The following is a 13,104-nucleotide window of genomic DNA, read 5'->3' on the forward strand; positions in this document are numbered from 1 at the left end:
ACATTGATTTTTTTTTAAATCAGAGACCTTAAGAATAGACTTGCCCTGGGTGGAAAAAAAAGATTTATTCTTATTTTAAAAGGTCAGACACAGAAAAGAAATGAGGAAGAGGAAGAAAAACCTGTGCTTTGCAGTGGAGAAATAAGTACTTTGAAAAGCTTGAACAGCTAGCCAGAAAGGTCATAGACTGTCACCATGATCACCTTACAGTGAAGCTAGATTGGACTGTACACAAATGCTACCATTCTGGTTTTGTGTTAAACAGACCCAACCCTACTGGATAAAGGTTTTAGTTTCATTGATCTTGAGGCACAACCGGGCATGCTGCCAATACTGGTTTTGTTTTGTTTTGTTTAAAAAAAATCCCTTCTGTAATGGAAGAAGAAAACCAGCTTTGTTGAGCTGCTCCAACAGTCCAAGTTTTAAACACACGTCACATCTGTGGAAAATGTTCATTTCTGGAAATCAATGAACTTTTAAGATGGGTGGGCATGACGTGCAATAAGAACAGAATAAGGACATCTTTAAAGAAAACCTCAGGCTTGAAAAAACTGTATGACTTAAGACTCTTTGAAAAGCGCCTGTTTCAACTCAAGCATGAAACTGAAATGGAAGAGATTTTTTCATCCCTCCATAAACTCTGCAACAGGAAGAGATGTGGTCAAAGTCAGGCTTAACGGAGCTAAAAAAATGACTTATGCACAAATTAAATTTCCCCTGGGCATTACAGTTTCTTATCCATTACCATTTTAGGTTAATTTCTAATCTGTGCTTGATAAATAATGTAACTCTTAAAATGGACAGGTTTAAGACACTTCTTACAAAGCTATGAAATATACTTGTCAATAATATACTTGTTAATAAGGGAACCGGGCATGGCATATGAAAATCTTTATGATCCCTTAAGGACAACCCACATCTAGGTCATGTGACCAGGAAGGAGGAAGTAGAGAGGCTATTCTCAGCAAGCACGGTAACGATGCACTGCAGCTTTCAGCTGGATCCAGCCCATTTTTGAACTTGATCTTTATTTTGCCGTTTTCTCTCCTACTCCAAATTTTGTCCTTTTCTTTTCGATATTCAGAGTCATCCTGGGGACAGACAGGAGTCCTAATCTCCTTTATGTATTCGATTTCTAACATACATGGGTTGGGGAAAGTAAATGTCATTGGGGTCTTCCATTTAAAATATTAAAAAAATATTTTCAAAAGCCCTATGACTCCACTCCCAATATTTTCTAAGATATCATTTGAGTTTTATGACCATCAGGCATACTATTACCCGTACCAGTTTTTCTTACAACTTGACACCCCCAAAATTTTCAGTTTCTATTTTCTATAAACCCAATTAGCAAATCAGGAATGGGAGCAGCTGTTCAAAGTTTCTGGAGGGCAGTTTGTAATAAAATTGTTCAAGATTAAGTGTCAACTGTTCTCCAAGGTCTCAGCTGGAAACTTTCCTCTGCCCGTTTTCTAAAAACCCTTAACTGGAGTTATTAAGATTTTCATAAGAGACAATGTGTATGTCAGGATGTGCTCTTATGGTTATGGAATAAGAACTCCCTTTTGCTTAATAATTGGCACAATATGACAGATTATCTTTTCTGTGCTGTTCTTTTTTGACATTTGCTAAATATATAACACAAAACAAAAATGTGTTCCAAAACCAAACATAGGCTAAGAGTGATTATTTATTAAATTTTCCAAAGGGAAAAACCATTACACTATCTATCTAGCATGGAAACAGGATATTTGTTCAGTCTCAGTGATTTCCAATACAGATATATTTTATAAAATTTAAAAGCCATTCGCTCTTTTGGGTTAACTTACATTTGCAGCATTATTTTATTCAGGAAGACTCCATCTGCTAGATTCATATACACTGCAAGTTTGTCTTCATTATCACTCCCTAGTAGTCCAAACGTTTTTACCTGCCAGAAAACATAAAACATTTTAGAAAATGCTTTCAAAAGATGAAATATATTAATTTTGTTTTGGGAACTGCATGTGTATATTCATTTGAATTATCATTTGAGGGTTATAAACTAATTGTGAAAATGGTTATCATACTCCTTTTGGTGGCAAAAAACTTGGTTTTGTTGGGCTGGAAGGGATCCATTCTCCAGCTATTAACAGTGATCTGAAGAATCCACATCTCCTTTTATTAGAACAGGAAACAGGAATTTCATGGAAATCTGTACTCTTCTTGCTATTTTCCCATGATATCTGCAGCCATACTAGTAGTAATAAGGTGAAGGTACACAGAAAGCTTCTTTTACAGAAAAATAAATGTCCATTATTATCTCTGCTATTCCCCCCCACCCACCTTCAGTTCAATTATGTCTGATTCCCAGAGACTGTCTAGATGTATCCAGTGGTGGGATTCAGCCAGTTCGCACCACTTCGGGAGAACCAGTTGTTAACTTTCTGAACAGTTTGGTGAACTGGTTGTTGGAAGAAATCATTAGGGCAGAGAACCGGTTGTTAAATTATTTGAATCCCACCATTGGATGTATCCCTACAGTTTTCTTAGTAAGGTTTTTCAGAAGTGGTTTGCCATTCCTAAGGCTGAGAGAAAGTGACTGCTCCAAGGTCACCCAAGTGGCTTGAGGGGGGGTGTAACTAGAATTCACAGTCTCCCAATGTATAGCCTGAAGCCAGTTTCGCTCTCTCTGCTATAAATCCAATCAAAATTCATCTGAGCCAGATCTAGTTTTCTTCCAAAATCTTTGTTAAATTCATTTAAATTCTCCACACTGACCAAGGCAACTGACTGCTTCTTAAAAAGAATCTGTTTATCATGAAATTTTTGTCACCCTCTTATAAGCAGAACAATTCTGCTAAAATATAAACACGTTTGGCTTCTTCCAATGTAACCTTGTAACACAGCACACTTATCTTACTCCTGCTACATTATTAAGAGTTTCCATATCAAATTCTTTAGAGCCCCAATCTATACATGTCACAACATGGAACAAGAAGCCAAACTGCAGGTAAATTACTGAATTTTGGAGTAAGAATTTCCTGCAAACAAGAACTAATAACCAGGAGAAATGCACTAGCTAGTTCATTCAGTATTGTGTACATTTTTATTAGGACTATTTAAGAGAATCTCAGTATTGTGTTATTATTTCTGCACCATGTGATAAAATCAGGTTCAATCTGTAATATAGAGTGTTTTGACTACAAAAAGCAGAGCAAAAATATTTGGTCATGTCAGATTGGTTTGCTTTTCCTTTCTTCCCAAATGCTGGTTTGGTAGAGATACTTTTTAGTTTTGCTGAAATCAAAGGAAGAGATAACAAATGGATAAGCATGGCATCAGAGGTAGCACATATGCTACTAGTTTTATGCTCCCCCGCAAATGTACAAGTTTTGTATAAACACCTGAAAATTCAATGCCTATCCACAAATCACTACCTTTCTATCTGCTCCAATGAATTCAATAATTTATTTTATAAAATCTATGGTATCTTTAAAATGCATTGGTTCCTAGTACCAACCTCAGAAACATTTCCTCCTAAGTGGGCCCATTTATTTCTAACATAAAGGAAACTGATTAATCAAGTAAAATTCTACCCATAGACCAGAAATCAAATTGGGATATATGTCTCAATGCAATGCAATGCAGCAATATACCTGTACAAGTAAAACTTCTACAAAGTGGCTAGCACACACCATCATATGTACAACAATGAAGCATGCATGCGCACCCACGATTCTAATGTAAAGGAGAGTCTACAGTACAGGAGGCAGTATAAGGGAAGTTACAAATACAGTCTTACAAAGAAGTGTTCAAGCGCAATGTACATAATGACTAACTCAAAGCCGTTAATGATTTACACAAGATTTGTACATTTATGAAAATATTTTTCCTTACAAGGTTCGATATAATCATGTATTTTCAACGCAGAAGCCTATCTAGTTAAAAAAAAAAAGGGGGGGGGAAATAAGAGCTTCCCCTTTTAATCCCCTGCCTGACACCTTGCTGCCATATCGACAACAAAACAGAAACTACTTTCTTTCAGAACCAAAAGGCGGAACTTCCAACAATACCCAGTTCTTGGGTTTTTGTTTTTTGTTTTGCTCTCTGCCCTCCGTCTGGCTTTTGATCCCGGTTAGTCCAACATTGCCAATAAGTTATTGCATTGGCAATAATTTAGGGTGCGGAGAAAATAACCTTTCTCATTGATTTCCGCTGAAATAACCGTTTCCCCTGGACGTCCAATTAACTTGCTCCCACTCGGAAGGCCAGAGAAAAGTCTCAGCGATCAAAAAACCGGACTTTTGACGCTCGCCGCTCCCAATTCACTGCCCCCCCCCCACCGCTGGCCAGACAGCGCGCTTTCCCAGGTGGCCGGGCCCGGCGCGCCACGAGGGAAGCCGCTTTCCTCCCATCCCAAACTTTTTCCCTCAGCGAAGGGCGGAACGCTCGGCCCCAGAAAACGGTTCTGCAACGCCCGGCCGCTTTCCAAACTCACCCAGGTCACCAAAGGGCTCTGCAGGAAGAGTTCCAGGAGCTCGGAAACGGTCACATCCATCTTGCCTGAGAGGAAAAGCGCCGCGTTTGCTTTGGATCCGAAAGCAGGAGGCGGCTGGGGAAGGGCTCAGCCTGGGAACAAAGGCGCGGAGCCCATGGCCCAGAAAGGAGTCGCCTGCTTAGGGGAACAATGCGAGGTTCATCTTCTTTCCCCTCCCCCTAGGCGGCAGTGGGGAGGGACGCGCGAGCAGCTCCCTCCCCTCCTTCCCCACTTTCTCTGGGGTGGGGGAGAGAAGCCGCCTCCAGTTCACAACCTGCCGAGGGGCAAGGCAAGTAGCCGGCCAGCGGAGAGCAGCAACGGGACGGAACTGCTCACAAACAGCTTTTGTCGCTTTTGATCGTCGCGAGTTTTTTTTTTATTCCCTCCGGCGGCGGCTACTGTTGCTGCCGTTGCCGCAGTTTCTACTTCGTTGAAAAGAGTAAAAGAGCTTTTTTAAACCGGCAGCTTTGGCAAGTTTTGTCCTGTTTCTCACGGAAGGTCGAGCGCAAAGAAGCGAAGGCGCGCCACGGTTCGCGTCCGCGCGCTCTAAGCCCCCAATCTTTATACAGGGCGAACGGGAGCGCCGGAGCTACTACCTGTAGGAAGGACGCGCGCTTTTCTCTTAGGTTGGAAACGGAGACAGAGAGAAGGGAGGGGGGCAAGCGGGAGGAGTCGGAGGGAGGAGCGGGGGGGTTTAAAGAAAAACATGATCGACGTTCCGGGTTGCAAATGACAATCTGGGGAAAAGGTTTGAAGTGACCAATAGAAGTGGCTTGCAGTCGAATTGGGCTGGAAAGGTGTTAGCTGTGCAGCGTTAGTGGAGGCGGGGAGAGGGTGGCGAACAGGAGGGGGAGAGAAACAAAGTGTGTACAGGAAATGCGGGGTCCCACATCGAGAAGACTGTAAGCTTTTTCGCGTGCGACGCGATCCTGGTAGTCCGCTGACTTGCGAAGTTTATGGCAAGTCCGGCTACAAACCAGCCATTTTCGAGCAGATAAATCCAGCTACCGCAACCCCCTGCATCAGGAGCAGAAGAGATACGGAGATTTGGGTGGAGAGGGAATGCGGCGTTCAGTGGCTGGCACCTCTTGACGGCTGGCCTCGCTGTGGGAAGCCGAGGAGGAGTCCTTGGCCGGAGAGGAAAGGGACGAGCCCCGTTGCGCGTGAAGGAACGGGTGGCCCTGAGCGATCAGAGAAAGGCCGAGGGAAAGGAGAACGATTCTGGCTGCTTAAAAATTTGGCAGCGGCTGGAAGGATCGCCGAGCCTCGTTTTCAACACAAAAACCACCACCATGGTAGACGCAAACGCACACCCACACGCGGGCGCGCTCCAGGATGTTTTTCTTCTGTGCTAACTAATAGCCTTTGCTAACTAACAGCGCTGCAACTTTTTAGGCTTCCCTATTGGGTTTAAAATATGAACTGATGAGAAACACACGCACGTCCAAACCTCAAAAGGGTAAAAAGTGGACAAGTGACCCTTTAGAATTAGATAGACAGACAGTCCTGGGAATAAATTTAGGGAGGGTGATGGAAAATGCAGATTACAGCTGTTGCTGAAACTGCAGCTCTTAATGGTGGGAACCATAAAGACAACACCCGATTGTCTTGGCTTTTGCTGTGTGCAACGAAGCCCTTTCCTACTAGTTATCTTCAGAAATAGTTTTTAATAATAAAATATATAAAAGGGCCTTGCTTTTTTCTTATTAATATAGAATGCATTATTACCTTATCTTCTGTTGGAGTGGTAGATTCACATTTAGTTAGACAGGCAGCTATTGGAAGGAATTGGAGACAAATACACAATACACAAAAAAGGATAATTGTGGTTATGTTCACACAACACACTCCACTGTGATTTATGGTAGTAATACAAATTATGTTTAATGTATGCTGTCCAAAGTCAGTTGTTAAGATGGTCAGTTGTAGAAATCAAATTTCTGGATTTGTGTAATATGCAGAATCGTAGAATTGCTTCAGGCAACAAATATAAATTAGCTTGTGTGTATAATACTTTAGAAACACTGTCTACCAAATAACATTAGGTTTTAATAGATTTAGCAGAAGCAAAATAACTAGATTATCTCTTTTAGAACTCAAAAGGGTTCTAAAACCCTTTTAACTGAAAGGTCAATTACATTGCAGGTTCCATATCATACCATAGATCAGTGTTTCTCAATTTTGGCAACTTGAAGATGTATGGACTTCAACTCCCAGAATTTCCTAGCCAGCATGGGAATTCTGGGAGTTTAAAGTCCACACATCTTCAAGTGGCCAAAATTGAGAAATATTGCCATAGATGCTTTTCCTTAATCCTTATAAGCTGACAACAACTACAGTAAAGTGCTCTGCTAAAGCTTGATAAGGCTAGTGTGTGGTTTAGAGCATTTGTCATATTTCCCCACACCTACGTAGTAGATCACAAGGATTGCATTTGCTCAAACACAGGATAGTTAACAGTGGTTTGCTAAATTAAATAACTGAGCTATAGACAGCTCGCTTACTTTTAACTTAATATATTGTATAAAGGTAAAGGTAAAGGTTCCCCTCGCACATATGTGCTAGTCGTTGCCGACTCTAGGGGGCGGTGCTCATCTCCGTTTCAAAGCCGAAGAGCCAGCGCTGACCGAAGATATCTCCGTGGTCATGTGGCCGGCATTAACTCAAAGGCGCATGGAACGCTGTTACCTTCCCACCAAAGGTGGTCCCTATTTTTTCTACTTGCATTTTTATGTGCTTTCGAAACTGCTAGGTTGGCAGAAGCTGGGACAAGTAACAGGAGCTCACCCCGTTACACGGCAGCACTTGGGATTCGAAGCGCTGAGCTGCCGACCTTTCAATCGACAAGCTCAATGTCCTAGCCCCTGGGCCACCACGTCCCTTCAATATATTGTATACACTCATTCTTTTATTAGTCTGGTGCTGCTGAGGAGGACATTGGCGCTAAAAATAGAAGTTTGTCTTGAGCCTCCTTCAGCTCCTCATCATTCCAGTCAGTAGAGTTAATGGACATATTGTTTGAGTTAAATAAAAGCTGTAATCTTCACACATCTGGAGAGCATGAAGATGGGTTAACCATGTATGGTTCTCTAGGAAGAAAGTCCTTCCCAATTTTCTTTTGACTGAGATGTTTAACCTCTGGAAGCATAACAAGTTGGCTTTTACAGTGAAGTTCAATTAGCGTTTGACTTATTGGGTGTTGGAATACAGTTTAAAAGTTCCTTATTTTATCCTTCCTTCTGACCTCTCAAAATTAGCTGGAAGGACAGAGATGTACTAACTGCACTTTTGAAAACTTAAAAGTTTCTCAACCTTGCCAAGTTTAAGATAGGTAAGGCTTCAACTCCCAGTATTCCTGTAAACAAATACTTTTACCACTACTGTATAAATCAACAATCCACCTAGTGGATTTGTTACAAATGATTTCAAAAAGTTATTTTGATTTAATGCTAATATAGCATAAATTAAAAGTATATTCATCTCAAATATTTTAACTACTGGGATATCTAGCCAGATGCTTCTAGAGGAGAACTTAAAAGATAATCAAGATAGGTGTCATGAGTAGCATAATCAAAGCTCTGCCCCTCCTCCCAATATCCTGCATGCTGGGGAATCATGGAATTTGAAATCCATACTTCTTCAAGTTGCCAAGTTGAGAAATATATTTTGACTGAAAAAAAACACCAGATTTTAAAAGATGGGACTTAAGGCATTTGGGGGAAGCTCTGTACTGAACAGGAGGGTAATTTGTTATTGGAAGCCGAGAACAGTGTCTTGTCTTAATAAATACATGCCAATCAAATATCATATCCTTGATCCGGATGCCTTATGCACAGTCACTCATGCGCTCGTTACCTCTCGCTTGGATTACTGTAATGCTCTCTACATGGGGCTCCCCTTGAAGTGCACTCGGAGGCTTCAGTTAGTCCAGAATGCAGCTGCGCGTAGCTCCCATGTAACACCGATCCTGCGCAGGCTACACTGGCTGCCTGTGGCCTTCCGAGTGCACTTTAAGGCAGGGGTGTCCAAACTACGGCCCGCGGGCCAACTGCGGCCCGCGGGTCAGTTTTTTTTGGCCCGCAGCAAATTCTGGAAGTATAATTTAAAATGGCCCTTTTCGCGCTGCGAGGCTCGCGGCTCCTCCCCATGGGCGGGGAATAATGAAGGGAGGGGGCAGAGGAGGCGGCGAGCGGGAAAGAGGCTGCTGGCTGTGCCTGCCCCCAGCAGTTCTACCCTCACCTTCCTCGGGCCGCCATCGAGAAACAGGTGAGGAGGGGTTCTGTCCTCGCCTTCCTTGGGTGGGAATAACGAAGGGAGGGGGGGGGAGGCGGCAGCAAGCGCGAAAGAGGCTGCTGGCCGTGCCCGGCCCAGCAGCTCTGTCCTCGCCTTCCTCGGGTGGGAATAACGAAGGGAGGGGGGGGAGGCGGCAGCAAGCGCGAAAGAGGCTGCTGGCCGTGCCCGGCCCAGCAGCTCTGTCCTCGCCTTCCTCGGGTGGGAATAACGAAGGGGGGGGGAGGCGGCAGCAAGCGCGAAAGAGGCTGCTGGCCGTGCCCGGCCCAGCAGCTCTGTCCTCGCCTTCCTCGGGTGGGAATAACGAAGGGAGGGGGGGGGAGGCGGCAGCAAGCGCGAAAGAGGCAGCAAGCGCGAAAGCAGCGCGTCACCAAAAGGAGAGACCCGACAGTCTTTTAATCCGGTGTAAAATTGGAGGCTTGGGTGGAATTTTAAATCAAAGGAATGCATTGATCAAACCAATATGCAATTCGGGGGGAAAAATCCTGCTGGGCGTGTTGCACGAACTGGACACATCAATCCACGCGCCTTGGTTGCACTGAAGTAAATTCCGCGCAAATCCCGAGTTAAAAGCTCGGAGGGTTAACAGCGCCTGCCGTCTAGACAGGGGAAAAAGGGAGCGCGCTCCATTTCTAAGGGTGGGTGGGAAATGAGCGGACTGCTAGGCGGCGCAAGAAGAAATCTCAGGAATAAGAAATGCAAAACCCAAATCCGAGCCAAAGTCTTTCCAGGGTTTGAAAACCTGGGCAAGGCGGATTTTCTGGCTTCTGCAGAAGCGGGAACCAGGAGTCTGCCGGGGAAGGATCCGCCGAGTATCTTCCGGGTTTTCTCCAGTTTCAAAGAAACCCTCTTTTCCCCCCGGCGCGCTTCTTCCAATCTGCAGGGCTCGAATCGCCAGCCTGGGGGCTGATCGCCGCCTTGCTGCTCTCTTCCGGCTGCCCCACCTGCTCTCCTCTGGCAGCAACCAAGGCCCGACTCCTCCGGCCCGGAGACTGCGGGCTCTGCCTCCCTTCCCCGGCGCTTCCTCTTCTTCCTCCTCCTCTTGCTTTTACCGCACCATGCTACCGCTGCAGCCCTTGACGCAGCTTGACCGACGGGCGGAGCGGATCCGCCAGTCTTGCCTCCTCCCTCCTTGTGTCCCGGGGAAGGAAGGATCCAGTTGCTATGGCGCTGTGCGGTTTCTATGGCTACCCTCCGATACTGGAGCCGCCGCCGCCGCCTCTTGCCAAGACAAACCACTCGGCGGCGCCTGCAGCCACCACTTTTCACCCTAAATCCCTCCAGCGGGCTGATCCTGCAGGAGCCATAAGCATCCTCTCCTGTACCTCTTCCTTCTCCCGGTCTGGAGAGAAAACAAAAGTATCCAGGTGGGCCTCGATGGGAGAATTGCAATTATCTTGAAAAGGAATAGCCGGACTAGGGGACACCCCCGAGGGGGTATCTTAATTTTTGGATAAACTTCTTTCTTTTGGTTGCTTCTGGGTGGAAATTCCTGGGGGGAACACCAGACCCCAAAGAGTGAAGCTCATACCCTGGGAGTCCAGGTTACTCGACAGATGCTCAGAGGTATTGGGTTTTCCCCTTTATACAGATTCTGTATAAAGTCAGCACCCACCCACCCACCCTCCTACAGAATGAAGTATTTTGGGGGATATTAAAAACAAATAGAATTAGAATAGAATAGAATTGAATTGAATTGAATTGAATTCTTTATTGGCCAGGTGTGATTGGACACACAAACTCGGTAACTTTAAAGTAGGTGGACTTCAGCTCCCAGAATTCCCCAGCTATCAATGGTACTCATCAAGAAAATTGAATTGCATGTTGTTATGTTACTACAAACTGAATGTGACTCAGCCATATAACATGATGCCCAGAGTTGCATTATCACAGAGATGGAAGGCATATAAATTCAATAAATAATGGCTGCGATATAAATAATGCAAATGTATTTTATCTTGCATTATCAGAAATAGGTCTTTTTTCTGCATTAATCATTCTTTACTTTCAGTACAGGGTCCAATTTTGAGTACCACAAATATGGATTGAGACCAATTTAGATACATTTGGAGAGAAGCAACAGGGATGATCGAGAGTCTAGAACAGGGGTGTCCAAACTTGGTCTCTTTGAGACTTGTGGACTTCAGTTCCCAGAGTTCCTCAGCCAGCTTTGCTGGCTGAGGACTCTGGGAGTTGAAGTCCACAAGTCTTAAGGACCAAGTTTGGACACCCCTGGCCAAGATGAATGAATATGAAACATTTTCCCCCCTTAATTGAAGATGATATCCACATATTGTTGCTTTTTAGTAGACTGACTGTATCCATCTGTATTGTAATGTCCCAGGTTTTCAGGCCTCTGATATAGTCTATTTACCACGAGTCACCAGAAATGGCAGCACCAAGAAACGCAAGATAGCAAGTGAGTGTAGAAGATTTCAAACACGGTGGGAAAATGAATATTTCTTTAAAGAAATCAACGGAAAGTGTGTCTGTTTGATTTGCAATGAAGATGTTGCCGTGATGAAAGAGTATAATGTCCATCGGCACTATGAGACCAAGCATCAGAGCTACGCATCGTACACAGGTGCCAAACGAGCACAGAAATTCAAGCAAATGGCAGCTAGCCTGCAAGCTCAACAACAGTTTTTATTTCGTGCTAACAAAATACAGGAAAACGCCACAGCAGCAAGCTATGAAGTCGCAAAACTTATTGCCCAGCATGGCAAACCGTTCTCAGACGGTGATTTCATAAAGCAGTGCCTCATCAAAGTCACAGAAGTAATGTGCCCGGAAAAAGTGCAGGATTTCAACAACGTGACCTTATCCAGAAATACAGTGGTGCGGAGAATCGAGGACTTGTCAGCTAACCTGAAACTTCAGCTGAGAAAAAGCTTGTGCTTTTGATTTTTACTCGATAGCATGCGATGAGAGCACAGACGCCACAGACACCGCACAGCTTTTAATTTTTTGCGGGAGTCGATGATAATTTTGCTGTACGGAGGAGCTGCTTGATATGATGAGCCTAAAAGGCACAACGACAGGTGGAAATATTTTTGACGCTGTGTCAGAGGCAATTGAAAAGATGGGGCTTAAATGGGACAAGCTCTGTGGAGTAACAACGGATGGAGCTCCGGCCATGACGGGTGAGCGCAAAGGAATGGCATCCATGGTGTGCGTCAAGGTAAAAGAGAGCGGAGGTGAGGCTGTTAGGATGCACTGTATAATCCACCAAGAAGCACTGTGTGCCAAGACTGTGCAGCTGGGCGATGTGATGAACACTGTTGTAAAAACTGTCAACATAATTCGAGCTAGAGGACTGTACCACAGGAATTTCAAGCTTTCTTATCTGACATGGATGCTGAATACGGGGATGTACTCTACCACTCTGATGTGCGCTGGCTCAGCCGTGGCTCTGTTCTGCAGCGGTTTTATTCGCTGAGATCAGAAATCGACAATTTTTTGAAAGAGAAGGACCGACCTCTTCATGAACTGAGTGACCCTCTGTGGCTGGCAGACCTGGCATTTTAGTTGATCTTACTCATCATCTGAATACACTGAACAAGAACCTACAAGGCAAAGAACAGCTGGTATCACACCTGTATGCGCACATGAAAGCCTTCTGTGTAAAGCTCCGCCTGTTTGAGACACAACTACGAAGCTTTAATGCTGTACACTTCCCTCGCTGTCTGAAATCAAGTCTGCTTTTCCAAAGGCAGACCTTTCTGCTAAAAAGGAGAAATATGTTTCTATAATTACATCTCTCGTGACAGAATTCAACCAGCGTTTTCAAGATTTTTCTGTCATTGAAAACAAATCAAGCTGTTCTCGACCCCTTCCTGGTGGATGCAGAAGAAGTGGAGGAGAGTCTGCAGTTAGAACTGATTGAAATGCAATGTGATGATTCTCTGAAGAGTCAACATCAGCTTCTCTCCTCCTGACTTCTATCAGAATTTGGATCATGCCAAGTTTCCTCTGATGAGACGCCATGCAAAAGAATGATGAGCCTGTTCGCTCAACATACATATGTGAACAAACATTTTCTCTGTTAAATCAGAACAAAAGCAGACTGAGATCCAGAATGACTGATAGCCATCTCTGTGAAGTCCTTCGTGTCTCAACCACCAAACTTTCTCCTGACATCCCAGCCATCCTTCAATCCAAAGGACAGCATCACTGCTCCCACTGAGAGCAATGTTCTTCACATTATAGGCGAGTTAGAAATACACACAGTAATCATGTGTCAATATGTTACCTCTTGTGTGTGGCCCGGGCCACACATGAATTTACTAGGCTTA

The 13,104-nt window shown here is 44.3% G+C and overlaps 2 protein-coding genes across 2 annotated transcripts in view; one reads left to right on the forward strand and one right to left on the reverse strand.

Annotated features, from left to right (window-relative positions):
- CCDC88C (coiled-coil domain containing 88C) overlaps positions 1-5,144 on the reverse strand; it is a 109,061-nt gene extending 103,917 nt beyond the window's left edge. Inside the window, exons 1-2 of the mRNA XM_058162566.1 lie at positions 4,481-5,144; positions 1,830-1,930 (exon numbers count right to left, since the gene is read on the reverse strand). Coding sequence (XP_058018549.1) covers positions 1,830-1,930; positions 4,481-4,540 — 161 coding nt within the window. The 5' untranslated portion in view covers positions 4,541-5,144. The remainder of the gene's footprint in view (positions 1-1,829; positions 1,931-4,480) is intronic.
- A 2,033-nt stretch (positions 5,145-7,177) lies between these two features.
- Positions 7,178-11,772, forward strand: LOC131190938 (general transcription factor II-I repeat domain-containing protein 2-like). Its single transcript, XM_058168503.1, has 2 exons — positions 7,178-7,220; positions 11,154-11,772. Exons 1-2 carry the CDS (start codon positions 7,193-7,195, stop codon positions 11,711-11,713), a joined length of 588 nt encoding a protein of 195 aa, XP_058024486.1. The 5' UTR covers positions 7,178-7,192; the 3' UTR covers positions 11,714-11,772.
- Positions 11,773-13,104: the final 1,332 nt, after the last annotated feature.

The sequence above is a fragment of the Ahaetulla prasina genome, chromosome 1 (assembly GCF_028640845.1).
Source record: "Ahaetulla prasina isolate Xishuangbanna chromosome 1, ASM2864084v1, whole genome shotgun sequence".
Taxonomy (NCBI): Eukaryota; Metazoa; Chordata; class Lepidosauria; order Squamata; family Colubridae; genus Ahaetulla; species Ahaetulla prasina.